The sequence below is a fragment of the Bubalus kerabau genome, chromosome 16 (genome assembly GCF_029407905.1).
Source record: "Bubalus kerabau isolate K-KA32 ecotype Philippines breed swamp buffalo chromosome 16, PCC_UOA_SB_1v2, whole genome shotgun sequence".
Classification (NCBI taxonomy): domain Eukaryota; kingdom Metazoa; phylum Chordata; class Mammalia; order Artiodactyla; family Bovidae; genus Bubalus; species Bubalus kerabau.
The window spans coordinates 38,648,696-38,671,520 of NC_073639.1; the positions used below are offsets into that span (position 1 = coordinate 38,648,696).

Below are 22,825 nucleotides of genomic sequence, written 5' to 3' on the forward strand. Positions count from 1 at the left end.
GACACGGTTTCTACATCTAGGTCACACTCTTCTGGATACAGCCTAGTATCTCCCCTTGCTTACTTGGAGCAACAGAATACGGATGCTATCGTTTCTTCCAGATGTCAGTCCTCTGGGTTAACTGAAGTTGTCTATCACAACACTTCTTCAAAGCCTTTTTTCTCCTTCTAATTCATCAGGAACTCACAGTTTGCAGACCCTTGTCCCTCCCTCCCACCCCAGTTCTGACTGCTCTTTTTTGGTTTACCTTGGCTTACTACTGTTTCTCATAAATGTGGTGATCCAAATGTAAACTGGCCAACACACAACAGGGTGAGACACCTTTTTTTTTTTTTTTAATATATTACCATGTCACTCACATATATCCTTTTGATTGTCTTAAATTCCTCTCCTAAAAAAGTACTGCAACCCTTCACCCCAGTCTTTAGTTTCTGTCTCTTCTAATCCAGCCTGAGCACTGATTAATCTTCCTAAACTCTCATGACAGTTGCTTTCTTCTACTCAGAAATTCTCTCTCCAGTTTACTAAAGCTGAACTCTCCCTAGACGTGATTTCAACTGATTTGCCCAGCTCTATGAGCCACTGATCCTGTACTTATAATTCTGAACCATACAAATTAGAATATTCATCATTTTGCAAATTTATTTCTTGTTTTCATGTCTACTATGGTCTTTGCTTACAGTGTCAGTTCCATATGCAATGCCTACCTACTCCTCTCCTGTTTCCTGAAATATCATCCTTTCACCCAAGACTCAGCATAATTATAATCTCAGTCACTCCTGCTAGAAGAAATTTGCCCTTGCTGGATGTTCTGTGTGCTCTTTCTAGTACACTATTTTGGATTCTTTGTCTTCAAAGTAGTTATGTTTCTTAAGTTAATATTAGATTCTGATTTTGAGGCTAGTGAATATATCTTATTAAGCCAATAGATTTCATGGCAAATACTCTTGAGAGTTCCTTGGACTGCAAGGAGATCCAACCAGTCCATTCTGAAGGAGATCAGCCCTGGGTGTTCTTTGGAAGGAATGATGCTAAAGCTGAAACTCCAGTACTTTGGCCACCTCATGCGAAGAGTTGACTCATTGGAAAAGACTCTGATGCTGGGAGGGATTGGGGGCAAGAGAAGGGGACGACAGAGGATGAGATGGCTGGATGGCATCACTGACTTGATGGACATGAGTCTCAGTGAACTCTGGGAGCTGGTGATGGACAGGGAGGCCTGGCGTGCTGCAATTCATGGGGTCGCAAAGAGTAGGACACGACTGAGTGACTGATCCGATCTGATGATATAAATCTCCATCATCCAACTGATCAATTCAGCAGACATCTAGTGACCATCTGTTATATATGAGGCATTGTGCTAAGCTTCTGGGATATAAATCTGAAGAGATATGGCCTGTGCTTTCAAGGAGTGTACAATACAATGAAAGAACTAAAGTATTTTTAAAAAGAAAGAAGGAAGGGGGAAAAGGATGATGGAAGAAAGGAAGGATGGACAGACGACTGTTTTATGCACAGAAGAACCTCCAGTTTCTGCTGGGAGTGATCAGGAGATCTGATTCTTTTTTTATAATGGAAAAAAGTTTAATATTCTTATATGCTTAAGCAGCTGCAATTTGAATTACTAAGCAGAGTGAGGGGAGAAAAAGGCAGGCCGTCCCACAAGTGAGACCTCGACAGACCCCAGAATTAGAGACATGTTCAACCATTCAAGAACAGCACTATGATAAGGAGAAAGAAATCTTATTGTCAAGGAACATAGTCATATGAGGAGACCTGATTCTTAAAAGAAGTAGGAATTTAGCAGAACAAAGAAACAGGAAGGAAATTTCTTGTTCATATGATATGATGGAGGTGATAAAATACAGAGATGAGAATATCTTATAGGAAGAAGAAATGTCTAAGACAGTGTGGAATGAGAGGTTATCCCAGAATACTACACCAAAGGAGGCCCGGTGCTTGCAAAGGGCAGGTGTTTTACATTAGCAGTATTAGGTGGTTAGCAGTTAGGGATGAGCTGATGTAAAAGTGATAATGCAAGGAGCTGGCCACAGCAATTTGTGTTGTCTATGTTTTCAGGAAGAGGCGTGTCTTTGTTTTGCCTGCAGTAAAACTGAAGACTATGGGCAAGTCTATACTCCACCCAAAGTGAATCATTTTTTTTTCCCCTCTGAAAGATGTAACTGAAGGTTGTGTTTTAGCTTACTGGTGAAGGTAGGTTAAAAGCTCATGCAAATAACTACTAGCTTCTTTACTACCATTTGCAGGACTTAGATTTTTCTCAAAGAAGTAGGACAACGTAGGAAAAAACAGAAAGAACGGGGTAGAAAAAAGACGCTAGTGATCACATTACTATTTTTTCTCCAGAGAGAGTACTTGCCGACGGAAAAAAAAAGACAAGACAGTATTTTTGGCAGATTATAGCTTTCACACCATTGTTAGTTAGATTCATCTTCTTAAAACACTCTTTATTTCTCTTTCGAGCTCATTACTGACTAAAATCTAAGGTTCAAATGCTTTAGTCAGCATTCAATCTTGTATTCTAAATCCTAGGAGAGTCTCAAAGATTTTGAGTGTTGCTCTCCCATTTAAATTGTTAAGACTCGATTTCTAGTAAATGTTCTTGTTCACTTGGAGGATGAACTCAGGTTAAGAGCTTCACTCTTTTTACCTTACCCCAGCCCAAGGTGCTGGGGCTTGCAGTTCTCTCCCAGCGCTCTCCAGGAGTGACAGGCTCATACGCTCTGCAATCTAGTGTCTACTCTGCACTCCTGTATCCACTCTGCTTCCTGCTTTTCTAGAAGTGTCCTTATCTTTGCTAACCAACTACCTTCAATATTTCACTGATTCTAAGGAGCGCATTTCTCCATTCTTTAACATCACAGAAATGGGTGTGTTATCTTGGAATCGATGTACATCATAACTTAATTGGCTGCATTTTTCTATCTCAGTAATCTATAAAGTAATGATACACCTTCCAATCAGTGGCATCTTAAGACTTCTGTGACTTCCATCTGACTTGGTTCTCTATGTGTCCAAAATACTCCCCCACAGAATCATGCCTGTTTTATCAAAACTGTATTTGAGTGAGAAATGAGACTTTTAAAAGCAACATCTGGTAGCTCCCAAATGAATCAGCCTATCAGATTAAAAACTTGTCAAAACCTTTATAAAAGAAAACTAAATAATATCCATAAATCCTTCAGAATTAGCTCCTTGGAATACTTAATAGCTAGAACCAAATAACAAAGACACACTTCAGATAAGGCATGATTTACCTGGAATCTGAAAGTGATTTGGTTAGAATTATTCTTCCTAACAGTGTCTAATGGACAGACCACTGGAGGAGGAGTCAAATAATGTTCTTTGATTCATGTTATCTCATCTGAATATAAGAGGTTTTGACATGATTTAAGACCCTTTCAACACTTTTCCTCTATGGCTTTCACGGACATTTGGATAAAGATCACTTTTACTGGTAGGGGAAAAATGGGCAAAATGGATTCTAAAATCTAGGACAGTATTGTAATTTTAGCAACTGAATTTGAACCTTGTTTTGAGTTATAGGAATCTGGTCTTTCTCTTGAGTTGCAAGTGATGAGACAATTTGGCACTTGCAACTTGGCATTCTTTTCCTTTTTTGCTGACTTCCTTCCTCTGATTGCTGCAGACAGGTTGCAGCAAGTAACGCTCTCTTTAGCAGAGATTTATGGAGCTCAAATGTTCCTTCTGTATTTTCTTCCCCTGACATGATGCAACAATAAGCATGTTTATATACTGTCTATGTACTCTGTATTTCTGGACTTGAACTTTGAGGAGTCACTCCATAATAGGTATTACCACACCCGGAACTTCACGTGTCAAGGAGAGAGATGAAATACTGGAAAGATGTTTTATTCATCTTTATTATTGTTATGCCTTAGTAAATTAATAGCTTAGTAAACCCTAGTGTTTATATACTGAGAGTTTATATAAAATTGCATTGATATAAAATGCATCTCCCCCACACACATAAACACAAAATTTTGTCTGAAATTCTTGCGATTTACCTCTTGTTGCAAATACACTGTCATAAATAAATTCTAAGAGGACTCCTAATTTTTTAAATATGCAAAAGAAATAGAGAAGCACCTGATCTAGGTGTACTAGTTTCTCTGTCAAAAATGATCTGAAGACAGTCATTTTATCTTCTCAAAGTTGTAATGATCCTATGAATAAAGTGGGGATGTGGACTGCCAGTGATTCTCATCTGTTTTCTGCCTCAACAAACCTGAGACGATCTTAGTCTCATTGCACACAGAGGTTCACTGCCCTAGTAATGCTACAGTGAGAGGGGAGAGAGAGGATGTCTGTGAGAAAGCTTCCAGGTGTATCGGACAAACCTAAAGCCCTGTGTGTGTTTCTAGAGAGTAGTCAGTCTAATCTTACTCCCACTCCCATTACTATGGACTAATAAAATCAAAGGTCCTTTTCAGCATTGGTTTCTATGACTATAAATGGAAAGGACACTTTCAAAAAGAAAACATTTGATTATTTAAGTTGAATAGGTTTCGCTTTCTCTGTAGTGATGGGCTTTTATTCTTTTCAGCATTTTAAAGATATCATTCCACTGTTGCCTGGCTTGCACTGTTTCTGACAATGTATTTAACATGTCTTTTTTTCCTCTTTTTGGTTTGCTTTTAAGACGTTCTTTTTCTCACTGGTTTTTAACAACTTCATTATGATATACCCTAGTGTGGTTTGCTTGTGTTTATCTTGTTTGAATTGTTTTGCCACTCCATCAGTCAGTTCAGTCTCTCAGTCGTGTCCGACTCTTTGGAACCCCATGGACTGCAGCACGCCAGGCCTCCCTGTCCATCACCAGCTCCCGGAGTCTACTCAAACTCATGTCCATTGAGTTGCTGATGCCATCCAACCATCTCATCCTCTGTCGTCCCCTTCTCCTCCTGCCTTCAATCTTTCTCAGCGCTTCCATTTAAAAGAGAATGCTAGGTGAACTTAACTAGGTGAAAAATCAGTAAATGCTTGGTAGGTGAACCCACTGAAACTGAAGCCCAGAAAGAAAAAGGCAAAAAACAAAACATAACCACACAAAACAAAACTACACACATACATACACACACACACACAAATACACAAAAGATTAGAGCTTCAGTGGCCTAAGGGATGTTACTGGGTAATCTAACATAGGTGAAATTGAATTCTGGGGAGTGGGGGATGGGGTGGATTGGGAAGGGAATCAGAAAAAACAGATGTAAAGAAATAATGGCCAAAAAAAAAGAAAAAAATAATGGCCAAAATTGGTTCAGCTTTAATAAAACTACCACCCCAACAGAAAAAAACAGCTTCAAGAATAAGTAGGCATAAAGCAATTCAAGCAAGATAAACACAAGAAAACCATACTAAAGGATATCATAATGAAGTTGCTAAAAACCAATGAGAAAAAGTCTTAAAAACAAATCAAGGTGAGTATTTTTTTTTTTTTTTTTTGGTAATCAAAGGAATACCACCATCCTCCTATCCCACTATATAAATATACAATGGATTAGAAAAAACTGTGGTGGTATCAGTAGACCAGTCAACTCAATTCTAGTGACTATAGTAATAAAGAGTCATTTATTTGGCAGAAAGTCAAAGGAATCAAGACATATAGCTAACAGCACATATTAAAATATAATAAGGCAGTTGCTACAGCCTAGCTAGGGACCAACTCCATTATCTTTTGCCATATCAGCATTCTGATTCTTTTACCTTTCTGGCTGATCTGCTTCCAAAATCATTTTATAAGCACCCACTCTTTGTCACTCCCTGGAAAAGCTTCATTGCTTAATTTTAAAAGCATTTCTCTCTTTACCTCCCTCCCATTCTCCAAAAATGTAGGGTTCTGGTCTTAATCAGTAGGTACATATAGCTCTTGCTAGTGCTAAAAAGGAATTATACATATATTTTAAAGAGAAAAGTGAGATTATTGCCTTCTCACATGTATCCATGTTTAAACAGTAGTAAAAGATGAACTTCCAGAATACTATAAATATTGATATTTTAAAATATGATTTCTATTTCAACTTTCATCAATGTATTCAACAGATTTTAAATAAGTTAATTCTACGATTCATTTAAAAACTAGTTCTGAGAAACTTTAAACAGATTTTTTTTTCTCCTTAAATTTGTATTGTCATTCCACTACTCCAAGAAAATTTCCTTCCTCCATGAATCATTTGGTAATAATTTTAACAAATAAAAATACATATACACATTAAATTTTTTAAAATTCACATGAACAAAAGGTTCTAAGTATTAAATTTCTTCTGTGTTGAATTAGCATTACAATTACTTAGGTACCATTATACATATTATCAATTCAGGCAAAATATTAAGCATAAAAAGTTAAAGTTTATTGGAAACTCATTTCTTAAAGAGACTGATAGAATTACCTCATTAGTCTCCTTCTCCAAAATGTGTTCTTGTAAACACGGGAGACTATTACTCATTGCGTGTGTGCTCAGGTGCTTCAGTCATGTCTGACTCTTTGCAACCGCATGGGCCTTAGCCTGCCAGGCTCCGCTGTACATGGGATTCTCCAGGCAAGGAAACTGGAGTGGGCTGCCATGCCCTCCTCCAGGGGATCTTCCTGACCCAGGGATCAAACCTGCATCTCCTGCGGCTCCTGCATTGCAGGCAGATTCTTTACTGCTGAGCCACCTACTCATTGGGAGGATTCGATTCTTTTAAAATTCTTAAAAAAAAAAACTTTTTTTAATGGAATAAAGTACAAAGAGACTCTGTTCACATAAATGAGAGTTATAGGAAATTTTCACATAATGACACCTCCCAATTCTCTGAAATCTGAATTATATCTCAGAAAAGATGATGAACAATGGACAACTTAAAATTCTTAGACTATACAGTCCATGGAATTCACTAGGCCAGAATACTGGAGTGGGTAGCCTTTCCCTTCTCCCACAGGATCTTCGCAACTCAGGGATTGAACCCAGGTCTCCCGCATTGCAGGAGGATACTTTACCAGCTGAGCCACAAAGAAAGCCCGAGAATTCTGGAGTGGGTAGCCTATCGCTTCTCCAGCAGATCTTCCTGACCCAGGAATCAAACCAGGGTCTCCTGCAATGCAGGTGGATTCTTTACCAATTGAGTTATCAGGGAAGCCCTTTTAAACGGCAACTCCTGAGAAAACGAGAGTGAAAAAGGCAAACAGTAATTCTAATCTCCAGACCACACTTAGAAAACTGGTGCTTCAAAGTGATCCACTCTTTCAAACCTCTAACTTCCCACTGTCTTCTTGTTTGGTATCTTAGAGGTTTATAATGAAGAGTTTGGATAGGGGGAATTTCCACTCTCAACACAAGTGTGTTCTCAGGCAGATCACCTTTAGGCATTGAAGATCTGGAAATGAATTTCTTTAAATTGTTATTCCTATGTAAAGCATGCACTCCCGTAAGTGAAGTCTCCTGGTTTACAAAAATGAACTAAAGGAATTAACTTCTGCAAGACTGGCCATATAGCGTTTAAATGTTAGAGTCAAGACAACCAAAGAGTAAAACTACAATACACATAATAAAAATTCATAAAGCAAGATCACATTTTTCATAAAATGCAATACTTCAAGGAAGGAAAAATGATTTAGAATAGAAAAGGTCTAGAATGGTAGATTTATGTCCATGAGAGGAGTTACTTATGGTTCTACAAACAATATGACATGACAGCATAGTAAAGTTGTTTTTTCTGTTCAGACCATGGGCATTTGACATAGGGTGGAATGCTGAGGTAGAAATGAGAAGTTTGGTATGCACTGCTGCAATCTCAAAGAATAAAAATATTAGACCCCTGATTTAAGTGACACAGTGGTTCTCAAACATGGTAAAATGACAAGGCATCTGAAAACTGGTATTCTTTGTTTTGTTCAATACTGGAACTCTTTCCAATGTATCGTGATCTGCTCATGTTATCTATTATCAAGCAAAGAGATTCTATAACTATGCTTATTCTTCATTGTAAATGTCTAATGTTAATATCTATGTACTCTCCATGAAGAAGACAACAACCTTATTACAGTTTCACCTCCTCTGGTCTGCAACTTCTTTCTTCACCTTACCCCTCTTATCCCCTAGAAATTCCCAAAGATTAGTATTACTCAGAGTTTTAATTTTAGGCTGTGAGATGTTTGGTTATTAGTATCCCCCATCCTTTTTTTTGCCATTGCTTATCTATAAAGCAGGGTTTCCCCGGTGGCTCAGCAGTAAAATAATCCACCTGCAAATGCAGAAGACATGGGTTCAATCTCTATGTTGGGAAGACCCCTGGAGGAGGAAATGGCAATCCACCTCAGTATTTCTGTCTGGAAAATTCTATGGATGGAGGAGCCTGAAAGGCTACAGTCCAAAGGGCTGCCAAGAGTCAGAGGGACTGAGCACACACACATCTATAAAGCACATTCTTGGATTCTGTATTCTCTATTACTACCTGTATATCTCATTACTTGTTCCTGGATTCAGTTCTCTTCTTGCCTGGGTGCATGCTCTGAGAGCTCTTTCAGAGAGGGACTTTTGCATAGTAAATTTTCTAAGATCCTGTGTATCAGAAAATATCCTCCCTTCTCTATCACATTTAAGTGACAGTCAAGTTGAATAAGACTTTGGGTTCAAAATTATTTTCCTGCCAGATTGTGAAGATGTCATTTCAGTTTCCCCTCTGTCTGGTATTGTTTAGAACTCTAAAGCCAGTCTGATTCATATTTTTTCCTACCTGAAAGCTTTTAGAGTTTTTTTCTTTAGCTTTGATAACCTAATATTTGAATATAAGTCTGGATGTAGGTTTTATTCAGCACTCTCTGAACCTTTTAATCTTAATTGTTGTACCTTTAATTACAGAAAATTCTCAGTTATTTACTTAATATTTTCTCCCCTCAATTTACTTTTTGCCTGTGGTTCTGAGACTTCTAGTACACAAATAATGACATACATAACTATTTCTATCATTCATATTTCTTGACTTTTCTCACATTCTTTCCCTCTCATTATCTTTTCCTGATGTTTCTAACAAGATTTCTAGATTTGATTTTCCAAATCATGAATTTATTCTTTGGCTGTATCCATTTGGCTGTAGCCCATTTGGGCTGTACCCATCAGGTTTTTGTTTTGTTTTGCATTTTAGTTTTAAAACGTGGCAATTTTTCAAACTCAATATATCCAATTGGTTATAACTATTTGCTTTTTTTCTTTATGAGTCCAGTTTTTTCCCTTATCATCTTTAAGAACATCTATTAATACTACAGTTCTCTTCTGTCTGTACCGTTGGTTTTGCTCATTTTATGGTGTGATTTTTAGCTGCCTTAGTTAGTAATTTCTACTTAAGTGGAAGGGCCCTAGCTTGTGCTTTCCAAAGCAGTTTTAAGTTCCTCTGATGTCTCAGTGTGAACTCAATCTCCTGTTTTTACTCTCCAAGCCCGCCTCTCCAGGCCCTCTATTTACTAATCTCTAAGGTTCTCCAGCCTAGGCATCTTTATTATTAGGGGCTTTCCTGCTTCTATAGTAGCAATAGTTGCCTGGTCCACATAGTGAGGAGAGTTGAGAGAGTTAAGATACCTAAATCTACTCCTAATACAATATTGCCTCCTAAGCCAGGCCCCTACTAGATGTCCTGTCTCTAGTTGGCACTAGACTACTATTTTCTTGCCTAATACTAAAAACAGAGTGAGCAACTGAAAGGGCACTATGGAGGAGAGAAAAGGGCTCAGTCAGAAAACTCTCCCTCAGCTTATGATCCCTCTAGAATGGCTCCTGACTTTCCTCTACATAATAAAGACACTTTCTACCTCCCTACCTGGGAGGCAGGCTAAGATCGTCTCTAAAGTCTCTTTAAGGTTTAACATATTCTGACTCCTAGGATTCACAGAGAGTATGAATCCACCTACTGAGAACTCTCTAAGTTTCAGATTCTCTCTTGCAAAAGGAAGAAATAATGTAAAGTGCTTAGCATACTGACAAATTGAAAGTGCATGATTTGTCATTATTAGATGTGCTGTATTACCAACTGCTCAATTTGTCACTGACAAGTTTTACTTGACTACTCTATGTCACTGATGAGATTAATGAAGAAATTGCAGCCACCTTCAAAACTCCTGTGTCTTCATAGCACTGTTCCTTTTTCCTGGACTTGTCTACAACTTCAGTTTCATTTAAACAACTAGGCAAATGAGTAAAAGAGTCAGCATAGATATACAAGCTCTGTCAGTATAGCTAGATAAAATTATTCCCCCAATTGCATAACAGGTAAAAGAAACTTTCAGAATAAATCAGTATCAGTATCAGTTCAGTTGCTCAGTCGTGTCCGACTCTTTGCGACCCCATGAACCACAGCATGCCAGGCTTCCCTGTCCATCACCAACTCCCAGAGTCCACCCAAACCCATGTCCATTGAGTTGGTGATGCCATCCAACCATCTCATCCTCTGTCGTCCCCTTCTCTTCCTGCCTTCAATCTTTCCCAGCATCAGGGTCTTTTCAGATGAGTCAGCTCTTCACATGAGGTGGTCAAAGTATTGGAGTTTCAGCTTCAACATCAGTCCTTCCAATGAACACTCAGGACTGATCTCCTTTAGGATGGACTGGTTGGATCTCCTTGCAGTCCAACGGATTCTCAAGAGTCTTCTCCAACACCACAGTTCAAAAGTATCAATTCTTCGGCCCTCAGCTTTCCTTATGTCCAACTCTCACATCCATACATGACCACTGGAAAACCATAGTCTTGACTAGATGGACCTTTGTTGACAAAGTGATGTCTCTGCTTTTTAATATGCTGTCTAGGTTGGTCATAACTTTTCTTCCAAAGAGTAAACGTCTTTTAATTTCATGGCTGCAGTCACCATCTGCAGTGACATTGGAGCCCAGAAAAACAAAGTCAGCCACTGTTTCCCCATCCATTTTCCATGAAGTGATGGGATCAGATGCCACGATTTTAGTCAGAATAAATAATGATTTCTTATAAACTAATTATATCTAAGACAGGTACTAGGTGAATCACATGCAAGAGAGTGAATCTCTGCCTTTCAGAAGCTCGCAATGTGGGAATAAACAAAGATAAATAGCAATTTAAAGCCATATATATTAAATGTTCAGTGGATACTCTAGATAATATGTTCCACAAGAGATTCGAAGAAAGAGAAAATAAATTATTCAAGGCTGGGAAAACTCTTGCTTTCAAAGCGTTTTGTAAGCAAGCCCCACTTTTCCACAGGTCCATCTACTAATGGAGAAACCAAAACTGACACTTTTCATATATTTTATATGAAAAAGAATACAGGAACATTCAGAACTACTTATAAACTAGTGTAAGCAATTTCATCAAATAACTAAAAAGCAGGGTTCAAGTCTCTGTGAGTTTGGAAAACTTTACATGGCAGGCACTGTGTGGACATATTTTTATCCCTGTGGAGTTCTTCCTTTTGTTTCAAAAACTGACTGTAAAAATAAATAATATTTTTCTTGTTATTGAGAGAAACACTTCTTTCAGTCATATCTAATACTTAAGACAGGTTAAAGAAAGAAGAGAAAATGCCCCTTTATAATTATGGAGATTTATAATTACTGTGTAGTTTACAACGGTCCTACTTACAAGACATCCTTTTTTTTCCAACTAAAGCTGGGATCTTTCTGGATATTATTAAGTTATTTACTGGCTTCCCTTGCATCTGGCTCCATTCAAATCTCTTTCCTTCATGTGGCAAAACTGAGTCCTAATCAATATGTGTATTCAGTCGCTTCAGTCGTGTTCAACTCTTTGTGACCCCATGGACTGTAGCCCACCAAGCTCCTTTGTTCATGAAGGATTCTCCAGGTAAGAATACTGGAGTGGGTTGCCATTTCCTGCTCCAGGGGATCTTCCTGACCCAGGAATCGAACCCACGTCTCTTGAGTCTCCTGCATTGGCAGGTAGGTTCTTAACCAACTATGCTATCTGGGAAGCCTTAAACACTGAAGACCCAGAGATAAATAAGAAGCCAATCAATATGACTGTCTCCATTTCACACAACTATAACTGATGGCTAAATACTTGGTTAATGAAAAATTGCAATAAAATTATCTCCAATTTTGCAGAGATCCTTAAACTTGCCTGGCATTCTAATTTTCTCAGAAAGTTCTTTTATTTTTCTCAGAAGTTATTTCAAAATTCTCCATTCCTCTAAAAGCTTGACCTGACCACTTTTTTTTTCTCAGCAGCTGAATTAACCTCATATGTCACAGAGGAAATACAATATATTAGATGGGAATTTTCTTAACTTCCTGACATCAATAAACTTATAAACTCTAACTTTATATAACTTCTTCCTTCTGAATATTCAAACTCCTCTGTGTATATAATTCCTTCTGTTCTCATTTTGGACTCCTCTTCTTCCGCCCACCCTTGAATATTAGAATGCACCTGGGTTTCTTCCTATTCAACCTTTTCTTTAGCTACTATATACTTACCCTGGGAGATACTATCCATTCCAATGGCTTCACTTATCACTAAAATGCTAAGTCTTAAATCTGTATCATCAACCAGCTGAACTAAGGTCCAAAGGCTATTACATATTTTAAGTACCTTAAACTCAATATGGACTTCCCATACAGAGAGCTCAAACATAACACTATCCAACCACTTTTTGAGACCAGAACCGACTACATAATTTACAAGGTGGAGTTTAAAAGGAAAATTTGGGTTCTCTGTTCAAAAACTATTAAGAATTTAAAGAGAGCAACTACAGCATTAAACCAACACTGAGGCCCTTCTGGGCAGAGGATCCCATGCATATCTATAGACCACACACTCATGAAGCTGATCCTGTCAAAGTAGAATCAAGGTCATCATCTAATCAACCATCATGTCCTGTGCATTCTACTCACTGTTAAGGATCTCTTGAAACCAACTACTTCCTTTCATCCTACCTTCATCATTCTCTAATTCAGACCACTGATTCTCCTCCTAGATCTCCGAAAAGTCACTCCTATCAGCAGACCCTCACTGTCCATCCTCTTATAATCAGATAATTCTAAAACACATATCTGATTATGTCACCTCCTGCTTAACTGCCTTAATGCTTACTCTTGCTTCCAGGACAAAAGAAACATTCTGTGCCATGGCATTCAAAGACTATTATGGTTAAGCCATAACAGTGTGATTCCCCCTGCCATTCTCACCTTTCCCTCCACAGCAAAGGCATACTGAACTACATGTGCTCTCACATGCTCTCTCAATGTATCACGTGCTCTCTCTACTTTAGGCCTTTCCACATAATGTTATGTTCTTTCTGAAACATCTCATCACTTCCACTTCATTATTTCTAGCCCCCTTACCAGGCTCATTCTAAGAAACTCTTTTTTCCCTAAATCTAGTTTTAGTGTTCTCTTTGTCTTATCCCTCCCCGTGGAGTTCTCTGCACTTCTGCCATCATGAATTTAGCATACTTTATTGTGGTTCACTGTTCATTTGTCTGTAACCACCACCAAACTGTATGCCCCATGAGAAGAAATTCCATCTATTTATTCATTTTTGTATTCCCAGCACCTAACACTATACATACTAAGGATCTAAATAAATATTTTTGGTAGGTTTAAAAACAAACAAGCAAAACACACTAGAAAACAAACAAAATGCTGAAAATATTTTAATAAAGGCCAAGTATAACTAGGAATTTAATAATAATTATTCACTGAATGGGGATAGACTCTTCCCATGTATGTCATAAATCTGACATTCATTTTTTTTTTGAAATTCATTATACCTAAATGTTGGAAAGGTTCTCAGATTTCCAAAAGCACAAATTATTTTTAAAAAGAATACATGTGTATTAGCCTACCAGATTAATATATAAATGGTATATTAAAATGAATATATAGATGATCTATTACATATAAATCAACCACATTTCATAATGTATTTCAATACCACAATGAGTGAAAAATCCATGAAGAATGTTTCACTGGCTCCTAGTTTAATCAAATATAAATGGTGGCAAACTTTTAAAAAGAAGGATAACAAACAACATTTATTAAGTGTTGCTTTAAGTTATTTCAAATTTATTATTCATTTAATACAACAACTCTCTGTAATAGGTACTATTGTAATTTCCATTTTACAAGTGAAAAAACAGAGTCACATAGATTCACTAATTTGCCAAAGGTCATACACGTGGTATGAGATATAACTGGGATTCAAACCCAGGCTTGAGTCCATGTGCTTAATCATTAAATATCAAGCTACAGCAGCTTAGCATCCATAAACTAAAAAATGTTAAATTGCCATATAAAATTAGCTCCCTAATAATAATTACTGGTATGCTAAAATAAGATGCCAAAAATGGTACAGTGAACAGTATCTATTTTGAAATGATTTTGACTTCTACCTCATGTTACTATAAATAAGATACCATGGCATGCTTGTAAGAAAGGTATTACTGAACACCACAATCCATGAAAGGTCCCTCAAACTGCAAACAGTTTTGTCTCTTAAGCAAATTAAAATCTTGTAAATAAGAAGCAGGTATTTCTTTGATTTCAGTTGGGATCTGCCAAAAGTAAAACAAGCTTGGATGACCCATATCACTCACCACAAGATTATACACTTGGAAAATTTTCAGGTCAATGGTAGAGGAATATAATGCAACTGACTTTACTTTTTGTAAAGAGAATTAGATGGATTACTCAACTTCCCACTCATTAGCCATTGTCAGATTTTCTCAACGCCTTTAAATCCATTCCCAGCAACTCTCAAGGGCTGTAGGAACCCTGTTAACCAGTTCAGATTCTTTAAAGGCCATCGAAAGTCACTGATTTCTGGAAAGAAAATCCAAATGAACAAATGTAGCATTCATTATAATTTATTACCTATTAGGATCATGGACCAAATTTCTTAACTTCTGTGATACTATTTCTTTACCTACAAAATAGTATGAAAAATATCTACCTTAATTGCATTATTGTGCAGACTGAAATGATACAGCATATGCAAACAACTTAGTCTGTCACATAGAAAATGAATTTTTTAATTAAAAATAAGTAATGTATGTTTTCCTAAGTATTCTGACTTTCCATAATCTCTCTGTTCTCTGAATTGTAACATTTACTGTATCAAACCACCTGGAACCAGGTATCAAAAGCGTCTAGCGTAGTTTTTGCTCAGACATAAATTTTTGCATAAATTCATTTATTCAATATTGGTGGGAATATTTCCTAGTACTAAACAGGAAGTCTAAACTAAAGGACATAAGCTGAAAAAAGTACTGTCCTACAGAACATCAGTAATGTTTCTTGTGAGGTCTGACTTTCTGAACATACTTTCAGGTTAAAGACAGAAAAAGAAAAATTTATATTTATATCTGGATGAAGCCAGGCTTTAGGTTCAACAGTTTTTTTCTTTTCTGCTCCATTTACGAATTTGTTAAAATCCTATTGAGGCTTCCCTGCTAGCTCAGGTGGTCAAGAATCTGCCTGCAATGAGAGAGATCTGGGATCGATCCCTAGGTCAGGAAGATCCCCTGGAGAAGGAAATGGCTACCTACTCTGGTATTCTTGCCTGGAGAATTTCATGGACAGAGGAGCCTGATGGGCTACAATCTGTGGGGTCACAAAGAGTTGGACACGACTGAGTGACTAACGCTTTCATGTTAAAATTCTATTGGTCTCTGAGAAATGAAAAACATGAATTCTATTCTTCATGTTTCTATAGATTGGGAGGCTGACAATGTGCATACAACACAAATTTATTAACGTAACACTTTTTTCCTTATTTCGCACTAGTGGCACTTAAAGAATGCGTTCTTTAAACTTGTGTTCTTGTTCCAAGCAGAGTCATAAACTGAATAAAGTTCTGATTTGAAGGGATGGTACAATTTTTGTCTTATGATTTCATAGTAGAATCACAATAATATAAATATTTTGGAAATAGGGAATGTTCCTAGAATAAAGATGAAAAGCTTAAATCTTCATTGTGTTTATTTTGAGCTCATAAATTGTATGCAATTCTATTAGAAGTGCTATGCAGATGTTGACCAAGATTAGAACAGACAGAAAGATACAGATGGTGTAGTTTATTCAGTATATGTTGTAGACTGTACTGGAAAGTCTGTAAGGCAAATCACATAGGCTCAACAAGAACCTTGGAGAAAATAAGGTATTATGTGTACAATGAACAACAGGGTGCTTCAATCTTCAGTCTTCCTGTCTCTGGCTTAACACTTTCCAGGCTACCCTTCTCCAAATAGACTGATATCAATCCAGACCAATTTAAAAATACAAAAAATTTAGTCACCAGTGGAGGAAATCAGAAAATTCCATTTACATATGAGCCAAAAAACTGGAAAAGCTCCTAAGTAGCTGGATTTCTGACAATGGGTGAGGACCATACATGTACAACCATTTCAGATTCCTTGAGATCTCAGAAACCTTTGTGCTATTTTCTAGAGATTAATACTGTGAGGGCATCAAGAACTACCATTCTCCTAAATTAATGGCCACAAGAATAGAGTGAAGTTTATGGCAGACTACTGAAGTTAATATATTTATTCAATGCATTGTTTTAGATTGATATGAAATCAACATATGCATAGAATCCCTAGAAAATTCATAATTTAACAAAGAAATAAGCTAATTATTTAAATGATAATTATTTGCTCTTTTCAAATGCTGACATCTATCTGCTGCTACCTAAATTGATATATTTATTATATGACAAATGTAAATCAGGACTTGAGAGTGTCAAAAAACACCCTAAGACTAGGCCATCAATAAAACATGATCATTGATCTTGTAACTATAAAGGATGCATGCATATGCATATTCATTCTTTCACTTTTACATTCCACAGTAAGTTTATGTAATAGGTACTTTCTGTGCGCTACTCAATGTCAACTAGTATCTAAAAGCAATTAAAATTTATAGCAATATAGATATTAATATTTAATGCAAGGCACACAATCTCTCTTGCTGAATTCTACACAAACATATAAGCTATATTTACTATCCACTCTCTAAAATAGTTAAAACATTAAAGAAAGGAGAATAAGGTCAGGAAATTTTGGAAGATGAGATGAGCCAAAAAGCTTATTTATTCAATCAGCCTAGAGTTGAAAGGACAATACTGTTAAAGAGTGAAATTCAAATACATTTCCCCCCTTTTGAGGTGGAACCATGCTTGCTTCAAAGAAAGCAGTAAGTTATTAGACTGTCCATTTAAATTCTTAATGTTCAACTTTCATATATGATGGGAAAAGTGGGATTCACATGTTAAACAGGGGACCTGTATTATTCATTCTCATTCCTACCTCTAGCTTCAGACTGGATTTAAATGACCTGGGCCAAATTTTGATGTTTCCTTTTTTATAAATATATAGAATCATCATTTAAAAAGAAGAAAAAACATAACAGAGTAACAATACATGGAGCATTCATAGGGCCAAAGGTAATTTTCAAAGATTAGTCTCAAAATTTAAATTTTAAATTTGTAAATATTCACATATATGCTAAGTGATTGAATAATAAAATCATTTTATGCTTGCCAATTCAATTCAAAATTGAAACCAGATCAGACTTATCTTTTCCAGCTTCCTAATCAACTTCAATCAAAATTGACGAGATAAGAAATGATCTTTTCCAACTTTGAATCAACATAGCAGATATTTAGCATAATCAACCCTTTTTTAAAACACTTGCAATAAGAGGGTAATAGTGAACAATTTTAGTTCATTGGGAATTTGTTCTGATTCACCAGAATCTTTTAACTCTGTCTCTTCTATAAACTTTTAAACATCTGAAGGCAATAACTGCATCTGCATGTATTTTTCTATTCTCCGAGGTAAAATCATGCTCTGATCTATACCTGTTATATCTAAAATTATTCACAAACCATGAGATCTCAAAATTGTATATTATGTTTTAGTTGTGACCTGACCAGGACAGGACACCTCAAAACATTAGTTTATGTGATCTAGAAACTGTCATTAATGAAGCCTAAAATGACATAAGCATTTTTCAGTAGGTTCATGACAGTACTGATATATTAAATGTGAGCTTGAATTTCCATGTACCACCAAATAAGTAAAGTCTTGTTCATCTTATATGTGCTACTTTGATGAACTTAAATGTAAACACTACAGTTGCTTTCAATAAACTTCATTTAGGGGAAGAACGTTGTAAATAATGTTAGGATTGTTCTTCATGTTATGATAAATGTCAAGATTAATACCTTATCAAAATTTATAAAAAAGAAATACATATACATACATATATGTGTGTATAAATATATGTATAAACACGTATACATACAATGTGATAATCAACAATCCATACTAAAAAACCCAGAAAGTATGCAAAGGGTTACCTTTAAATAGATTTAAATAAGAAGCAAAATTAATTCAGTATTATTCAATTTAGAGATTTTTAATGCCTCTAGCATTGCAAGAAAGAATGGCTTAAAAAAAAAAAACCTCATTCTTGGAGGAAGTTGTTATGACACAGAACAGGTGTGGCGCTCTGACTCAATAAATAAGCCGAAATCATCACTGTATATCAATCATTTAGAAGACTATTTGCATTATTTTCTACTGTGATGTTGGACTGTAAGCAAAAGAGGGAAGCCAGAATTTCAAGTACAAAATCCATTAAGCCACATACATCTAACACTCCCAACGAAACTGAAAGCAGATTCTATTTGAAAATAATAAAAATGTAAGAGTGGTTGACAAAAGACGGATTTCCTCACTTAGTCATCCTCCTGTATTAACAGCTTAATTTCCTACCTGTCATTTATTCAACCAAAGGCTGGCTGTTCTGTAAACAAGTTTGTTTGCTTTGTATAACAGACACTGAAGGGAAGAGAGGAAATACAGTACAGTATTTCTTTTCCTGAAACAGTCACCAAAATGTTAGCCTTCATGAGCTGTGATATGCCAAAGAAAAGGGTAGAATTCCTGGATTCAGCAATGACCTGTCAGTTGATTGTTTGCCTATTCCTGAGGGCTCTTTGAGCATCTTTTTAATTCACCTGTGACTTGCCACAGTATTCTGAAGAGTGGTCAACACAGAGATGACAGAGTGGGGCTATTATAACATGCAAATCTTGATGGCAATGAACAGGATAAATCATTGTGATTTACGCTTTGTGTGTCTTAAAAAGAAGGAAGAAAGTGAGTTCTTCAACTTTAGCTACAGGACCTCTCTCTCTTTGTGAGGATAGTATTTTAAACTGTATTATCCTGGAAATCTATTCATTCGCTTTGGCTGAAGAGGAATGGATCTCGATTTGAAAACAGGAAAAAGTTCATTCTAACTAATAAGCATAAAAATTTAAAAGAATGTATAAACTAAATGATTTATAAAATTAGTAATCATTCACAAAGTTGTCCCCAAATTGCTATTTACACTATACAAGTAGTATAATAATGTGTCAACTTTTACAGAGCATAAAATACAACATATATTTTTACTTAAATGAAAGATAAAAGTTCAGTTTATATTACTAGTCATTCCTTTATAATGGTTTTAAACAGAGTACATTAATCCAGATGTTACTTTATCAATCAGATCTTTTGAAATTCACTGATTTTAATTCTCTAATATGGAGATTAAGTTACCACTAAATCATAATCTTCATTACTACATTTGTAAAACTAGAATTTATATTTTTACTTCTAGCTTTTCTGAATCAAAAGTCTGTTGAATGGATCCATTTTAACTTCCAAACATTAGTGTTGATTTTCTCAAATCTTTAAAACTCATTTGATTTCAGAAAGAAGAAAAGATTATTGTGCCCAAGGCTAAAAAACAAAAATAGAGGCTGCTTAAAAGAACTCTGTTCAGAACAATTGCATTGATGGCTTAATGGATCTTTTCAAATGACCCCTAGTACTAATTCTTTAGGAAAATATAATGATTACTAAAGAAGAAAGAAAAAGAAAGCAGTCAAATTTGAAGCATATTCAGATCAATTAGCTTTATAGTCTTTGAAATAATCTGCTTCATATACACCAAGTTTTTGGTTGTCTTAATATTTTAAAAAAGAAAAATTTCTATTTCCATTTGAGAAGAATATATACTATAATCAAAACTGAAAGAGAAAAAGATAGCTATTAAAAATTCAAAAAATTATACCACTGAATACTTCACATGTAATAGGAACCTTTTAGGTGGATAATATGAAGAATATTTCCATTTTAATGGTAAGGTTTGAGTTTGATAAAAATTAGAGTTCTTTGATCTGTATGTGTATATGCTGCTTCTGCTGCTGCTAAGTCGCTTCAGTCGTGTCAGACTCTGTGTGACCCCATAGACGGCAGCCCACCAGGCTCCTCTGTCCCTGGGATTCTCCAGGCAAGAACACTGGAGTGGGTTGCCATTTCCTTCTCCAATGCATGAAAGTGAAAAGTGAAAGTGAAGTCGCTCAGTCGTGCCCGACTCTTAGTGACCCCATGGACTGCAGCCCACCAGGCTCCTCAGTCCATGGGATTTTCCAGGCAAGAGTACTGGAGTGGGTTGCCACTGCCTTCTCTGTATGTGTATATATTTTCCCCCTAAATTTGAATCTATTCAACTCTAGCATCCTAGGGAAAAAATGCAAATTTTACTTTTGTTACTATTATTCACTAATAGTCTAAAGTGTGGTTGCAAACTCTTGTACTTAAAGACCCTAATGAATACCAAGCATTATCTAAAAATGAAGAAATAATATGACTAGCACATATTTTGCTGTTGTTTTTTCAAATATATATAAATATGCTGTGATTACAAAAACACAGGAAAGAAAGTAAGTGTTACATAGTTTTCAGTACCATTTTTCCAGAAGACATTTTTTCAATTACATCGAGAAAATTTAACTGCAATTATATGGGAATCCCGGAGAAGGCAATGGCACCCCACTCCAGTACTCTTGCCTGGAAAATCCCATAGACGGAGGAGCCTAGTAGGCTGCAGTTCATGGGGTTGCTAAGAGTTGGGGACGACTGAGCGACTTCACTTTCACTTTTCACTTTCATGCATTGGAGAAGAAAATGGCAACCCACTCCAGCGTTCTTGCCTGGAGAATCTCAGGGATGGCGGAGCCTGGTGGGCTGCCGTCTCTGGGGTCGCACAGAGTCAGACACGACTGAAGCGACTTAGCAGCAGTAGCAGCAGCATATGGGAATCCACAAATTGTTTTGATGCCAAAAACTAATTCCACTAACTCAAAAATGTTAAAAATTGCTGAAACAAAATTTTAAGAGCCATTTTAAGAAGTACGGGAGCAGGATGTGGGCAGGGTGTCGCAACCTACTCCTCAGGGCCTCTCCTGGAGCATGGCTAGGGTGGAGCCAGCCCATCAGCTGCCCCAACTGTAGTTCATGGCAAATCTTATAATTAAAGCATGGAATATGGAAACCAAAACATGTCAAATGGTACTTTAGTCTGATCTGAAATTCTACAGGCATGCATCTTATAAGCAGTATATGGCAGAATTTTAAGCTAATCTGAAAGTCTCTGCTTTTCAGTAGAGATCAAGCCCTGAGCCTTTGGAGTGGGAGCACTGACTCCAAGACCATAAACTACCAGAGAACGAACCCTGGGGAGTATCAAATAGTGAGAACTCACAAAAAGGAAACCACTTGAATACAAGACCCAGCATCACCCAACCACCAGTAGCACCCTGTGCAGGACGCCTCATCTAAACAACAAACAAAACAAAAATACAAACCAAATCATCAGCAGACAGGATTACCACCTCACTCAGCCTTGCCCATCAGAGGAAAAACAAACAAACAAAAACTCAGCACAAATCTCACAAAGCTTACACAAACCACTGGACCAACCTTAGGAGGCCAGAAACCAAAAGGAAGAAAGAATTCGACTTTGAAAGCCTGGGAAAAGGAAACCTCAAACACAATAAGTTAAAAAAAGAAAATAATGAAAAGGCAGAGAAATACTACACAAATGAAGGAACAAAGTAGAAATGCAGAAGGCCAAATAAATGAAGAGGAAATAGGCAAACTACCTGAAAAAGAATTCAGAATAATGATAATAAAGATGATCAAAAAACCTTGAAAACAAAATGGAGAAAATGCAAGAATCAATTAATAAAGACCTAGAAGAATTAAAGAATGAACATACAAACAACAAAATTACTAAAATCAAAAAAATTTCAACAGCAGAATATCTGAAGTAGAATGAATCAGTGAGCTGGAAGGTAAAATGGTGGAAATAACTTCTGAAGAGCAGAATAAAGTAAAAAGAATGAAAAGAACTGAGGATAGGCTCAGAGACCTCTGGGACAATATCAAATACACCAACACTTGAATATTATAGGGGTCCCAGAAGAAGAAGAGAAAAAGGGTATGAGAAAATTTTTGAAGAGATTATAGTTGAAAATTTCCCCAACATGGAAAAGGAAATAGTCAATCAAGTCCAAGAGGCACAAAGAGTCCCATACAGGATAAACTCAAGGAGAAACACACCAAGACACATACTAGTCAAACTAACAAAGACTAAACACAAGGAAAGAATATTTCAAGCAGCAAGGGAGAAGCGGCAAGTAACAGACAAGGGAAACCCCATACGCTTAACAGATGATCTTTCAGCAGAAACTCTGCAGGTCAGAAGGGAATAGCAGGATATATTTAACATACTGAAAGGGGAATATCTACAATGAAGATTTCTGTACCCGGCAAGGATCTCATTCAAAATTGATGGAGAAATAAAAACCTTTTCAGAAAAGCAAAAGTTAAGAGAATTCAGTACCACCAATCCAGCTTTACAACAAATGTTAAATGGACTTATATAGTCAAGAAATACAAGAAAAGAACAAAGATC

General features: G+C 36.5%; 1 protein-coding gene across 18 annotated transcripts in view; it reads right to left on the reverse strand.

Moving 5' to 3' along the window:
• Window positions 1–22,825, reverse strand: part of AFG2A (AFG2 AAA ATPase homolog A) — a 335,445-nt gene that overhangs the window by 154,666 nt on the left and 157,954 nt on the right. For 3 of the 18 annotated variants that reach the window (XR_008703574.1, XM_055550565.1, XM_055550559.1), the window contains one exon: window positions 14,040–14,827. The exons of the other annotated variants lie outside the window; for them this stretch is intronic. Coding sequence is in view for 1 of the 3 variants with exons in the window: in XM_055550565.1 (XP_055406540.1) it covers window positions 14,801–14,827 (27 nt within the window). In the remaining 2 variants the exon portion in view is untranslated. Of the gene's footprint in view, window positions 1–14,039; window positions 14,828–22,825 lie in introns of those variants that run through there. 18 annotated transcript variants of the gene reach the window in all.